The sequence below is a fragment of the Penaeus monodon genome, chromosome 16, assembly GCF_015228065.2.
Source record: "Penaeus monodon isolate SGIC_2016 chromosome 16, NSTDA_Pmon_1, whole genome shotgun sequence".
Classification (NCBI taxonomy): domain Eukaryota; kingdom Metazoa; phylum Arthropoda; class Malacostraca; order Decapoda; family Penaeidae; genus Penaeus; species Penaeus monodon.
In genome coordinates, this window is record NC_051401.1 from 4,899,733 (window position 1) to 4,904,732 (window position 5,000).

The 5,000-nt window shown below is 34.7% G+C and overlaps 1 protein-coding gene across 1 annotated transcript in view; it reads left to right on the forward strand.

The window, feature by feature from the left end:
* The window catches only part of LOC119582453, an 18,365-nt gene that overhangs the window by 3,148 nt on the left and 10,217 nt on the right, over nucleotides 1–5,000 (forward strand). The window contains 7 exon segments of the mRNA XM_037930691.1: nucleotides 536–795; nucleotides 977–1,227; nucleotides 2,305–2,383; nucleotides 2,908–3,087; nucleotides 3,332–3,342; nucleotides 3,974–3,981; nucleotides 4,949–5,000. The exon segment at nucleotides 4,949–5,000 is cut by the window's right edge and continues 118 nt beyond it. Of these exon segments, the coding sequence (XP_037786619.1) occupies nucleotides 536–795; nucleotides 977–1,227; nucleotides 2,305–2,383; nucleotides 2,908–3,087; nucleotides 3,332–3,342; nucleotides 3,974–3,981; nucleotides 4,949–5,000 (841 nt within the window).

Below are 5,000 nucleotides of genomic sequence, written 5' to 3' on the forward strand. Positions count from 1 at the left end.
ATTATTATTATTATTGTGGTTATCATTTTCATTATTGTTATCGTTATCATTATTGTTATTTTTATCACTATTGATATCGATATTAATAACTCTGTTGTTGTTATTGTTGTTTTGTTGTTAATCATCATCATCATCTTCTTTATCTTCATCTTCATCTTCATCTTCATCTTCATCTTCATCTTCATTTTTGTTTTTGTTATTATTATTATTGTTGTTGTTGTTGTTGTTGTTGTTGTTGTTGTTGTTGTTGTTGTTGTTGTTGTTGTTGTTGTTGTTGTTATTGTTGTTTTTGTTCTTGTTATTCTTTTTCTTATTCTTATTATTGTTGTCATCATCAATATTATTATCATTACTATTGTTTTCTATTATTATGGCATTATAATAGTAAAGTGCAGTATAGTTTATGTAGGTCTGCATGGCATTATATAAAAGTATTTGTATTTCAGATTTTTACTCATCATTAGCCTGTTGTTATTGTTAGGTTTTTGCTGATTTAGCTTCAGTACATTATCCCTAACCTTCTTTATTTCTTCAGTCCCAGCCAAATACCATGTTCTCTTTGATGATGCTGAGACGCGGCTGACTGCCATGTTCGTGGAAGATAGATCTGCTATTAATGTGGTAACACGACGCTCTGAGGCCATAGAAAACAGCCGGCACTCCCCAAATGGATTTATGCATGCTCCTGCTCCTGTGTCCTCTACCCCCTCCTCAGCAATAGCGCATGGGTATGGCATGCGCAAGCAAGCAGTGGTGAATCCTCCTCCTCAAGTGCCACAGATGCAGCAAGTGCGGGTAAATAAAGATTATTCTTATTGTTTGTTTACTTTTTTTTATTGTTTATTATTAGTAGTAGTAATATAAAGACTTTGTTTGAAATTTTATGTGTTTTTTTTAATTACTGAAGAGGATATATGCTATGAAAATCTAGATAGCATTCAGTAGACTTGATTCATTATTGTGTAATTTCCTTCAGCAAGAATCAGGTATGTCTGCTCTTGGTGCTTGTGCTCTGAGTGGCTCTTTGTCACACAAATACAATCCGGAAAACCTTGACCATGGGAATTCGCGAATCAGCCACCAGCCAGCATCACCCAAAGTCCCAGAGACGTTACTCAACCCCAAGCCAAGTGCCCCTACTCTAGGCAGCATGCGTCCTGTGGCACCTATGCACCAGCAGCCCGTGTTGCACATGGAGAAGAAAATCAACAACGATGAAGCCCTTGGGTAAGATGAAGCGCGATGTGTCGTTTTGATGTTTTTCTTTTCTTTTTATTTTGTGAAGATTGTTCGGGATGTTTTATAAGGAAGATGATTGGCAATATACCGTTCTAAATGTGTATGATATACAATTCATATAATCCAGTACCAAAAAATTAAGGTAATCGTGTTGCATCTTGGAAAATTGTTTAGTGTTAACACGATTTTTAAAAATTTCATAACATTAATGTTATTTTTACTATGCTACAGTGGAACATTTTCATGGAGACATCTGAAAGGTGACTTAATACTGTATTATGTTAGTAACTTGTTAACTTTGTAACACATAAGCCTTTATAAAGTATTGAAAGCATGTAATTTAAAAGGAAGTCCATACTAAGGCCTCATGTAGGTGTATGCAACCTATATCACTTGATATTTTTGTGATCCTTTAAGAGCAGTTTGTTATGTCTCTATAAACCCCATGTTTTAGGATAGAAATAGGAGTGATTAAGGAAATAGCTAGACATGTGGTGAATAATACTGTTGAAAAGATGATAACCATTTGCAGTAGTCTAAACCACATATTACCTGTATGTCTCATAACATAAAACTGTGAAACTAAATGTAGAATCCCCACCCTATGTTTTTAGGGAAGTTAGTGTGAATTTGTGCATGATTTTTTGTAGATATACATCGCAAAACCATGTAAAGTAAGGTAAAGTATTGTTGTGGTGTTTTTGGTATGATGGACAACTAATACAGGTTACAGTGTATTAGTTCATAATATAATCAGTCATTGTCTTAAATCAGGGAAGGAGTTTGTGTTAACCTTTTTATTTTGATTATTCTTAAAATTTGTTAATTAGCTATTGTTGCATTTGCCTGTCAGGTGATACATTGTAGTAATTGTGGTTTTTATGTTTTAATTACTTCCAGCTTGCTCATTTTATATATTTTTATATATTTTAGCCAAATTTTTGCAGGAATAAGTATTTTTAAGTTTAGTCATTTTTAGTCGGTCTTAAGGTATAATGGTATTTATTCATTCAGTAATATTTTATGTGTAATGGAGGCTAAAGAGAAAACGTCCCTTTCCCACAGCATTTGGGGAGAAGTATCCTGCGATGACAATAACAAGTCTTTGCCTAAGTACGACTTTGATCAGGAATACGCTGACAGAGTAAGTTTGTTCTAATCAGAATAAGAAATGGCATCAGTTTTGTTTTCGTTTGAGAGCTACTAATCAGTTTTGCTTTGATATTAAATTCCTGATATCATTAATGATTGGGATCCTGGTTTTGTTAGTTTAAATTATTATTCTTTTTATTATTATTATTATTATTATTATTATTATTATTATTATTATTATTATTATTATTATTATTATTATTATATATAAATATATATATACATTTAACTTATTTTTTTTTTTTTTTTTTTATTTTTATTTTTTTTTACTTTTTTTATATTTTTTTTTTTAATTTTTTTTATTTTTTTTTATTTTTTTTATTTTTTTTTTTTTAGTGGATATTGTGAATGAGTCTAGAGGGTTGCAGCATAGTACACAATAAATATAGAGACATTGTGACAGACTGAAAGTAGTAGTCAAAACCTTGCCTTAAAGAACTAACCCCCCCCAAAAAAAAAAAAAAAAAAAAAAAAAAAAAAATTCATTATTTAATATCTCAATTTGATTGCCTGCAGGTTGCAAGGAAACTGGGGTTAGAGGGAAGGGATCAGATGAGAACCAACAGTAATAATGGCATCGTGCTGCATCCCTAGAGGAGGAGAGTCCTTGGCCTCGCATCGTTCTGGCAAGCAGTCATACCTCACCCAGCCTTACCTGCAGCTGCGGTTAATGGAACGAGCGGCTGCGGGAATCCTGTGAGTGTGTCTGGGGTACCTGGTACTGTGTAAGGGTGTTTGAGTTACTTCAATGCATTGTGATGGGCTAAGGTGGTTGTGAGTACAGTTTGATAATTTTGCTATTGGGTTATTGTATGTGCACTTAGGAACCAGTAGGGTAATGGCCTGTACTCGCCTTGTGTAAGTCCTTTGAAGGAAGACCTCGTTCTTGTTCTTGGGAGTATATGACATACAACATATTGCCATGACATTGAAGAAGAAGAGAATAAGGAGGTATATTGAGTAGGTATATACTTCTAACCTTGAATTCATTTTATAGTGTTAGGGATGAGAAGTGAAGGCCAGTAAATTATTTGTTCTATGCTTTATTGAGCATAGAGTAATACTTAGTAATACTTGGAGATTTCTGTTACCTGATGGCATGGGGTTAAAAGTGTTATGGTGGTTAAAATGAGACATATGAATATATAACTGGAAATGTTCTTGTCTAAAAATTCCATCAGCTTACTTGATAGTATCTGAATTGAACACTATAAGACCAAAAAAAAATACTTGACAAGAATTCCAATAGTTACCCACTTCTGTCTCTATTCCCTCACCCCCCCCCCCACTACTGGTAGGACTTTATATGTCTATATGACAACAGATACTGGAACATACTTTTATAACCTAATGTTAGAGTAAGATGCAGAGGTACCAGATCTTTTGACAATAATGATTTTCAATCCTTTCAGGTCTAATTTGCTACCTAGTACACGGATGAATTAGATTTTACTAATAGCATGATAGTCAACATAGGACAAAACAAATAGATTCCATAGGAAGCCACAGAACATCAAGGGGTAATGACTTATAGACTGATTGATCTGGTGTCATCACCATAGCCATGCAGGGTACATCCAAGAATGTCTTGTAAAAGAGATGAAACGGCTGCCCAAGGCCCACTGATGCATTGTGGAATCTTGTAATATTGAAAGATCAGAGATATGTCCCTGGGCTTCAGAATGTGGGTGACCCCAGTCAAGATCTGTAACTCATTAGAGGATAGTATTTGTATAGGACTGAGGGAATAGCTGACATGAAGCTGGCCACAACGATACTATTTTTAGGATCTGCTGGGATTTGCCAAGAAACTTAGCTAGGGAGTGAGAGATACCAATTTATTACCCAATTTTATTGCCCATATTGCATCAGAAAAGGGGAGCAAAATGGCTGCTAGTAGAGGAAAGTGGAGACCTATAGTGAGTGTGATGAGAAATGCCACCTTATGCAGAGAAAGAAGGAAAGATCATTGGGGTTACAGACTAATGAAAGCAGGTCTAGAACCTAACCAAAAGACAATGTGATGTACCTGTGGCCAACACTGGAAAAATTGATGTCCATTGTAAGTCAAGATTGCAAAGACGACTGTTTCTTACTACCATATGGCTGGAAAATGAAGGATACAGTAACAGAAAGGGTGGGCTAGAACACAAAAAAAGGAAAGACAAAAACATAAGTGAGAAAGAGCAATGGCAGAAATCCACCAGTTGTAGAAAGAGAGCTATAGTAATGGATGTAGCCTCAACACCAAGGGAAAAAGATGAAACAGCACTCCAGGAGGACAGTGGATATGGATGATTAACCACAAATAACATACGGACAGAATAAAGCACTGATGCTCAATTATGCTGAGTTTAGTTTGAGAGTGTTAAGCCAGTTGATAGATGGGTCACAACACCCAAGTTGATAGCAAATATGGCTGACAGAAAACATTTGGTGTAACACTCTATCAGTTTTTATTATATCGGAGTACAGTTATTTACTCAGATCTTGGAGACAATTTCATATAAGATATTCAGAAATTTTTAAAACTAAATTTTTTTTTACCATATTTCAGGTACTTCAGATACTGCAAATGAGTGTAATGTACCTGTAATCCCCTACAAGGA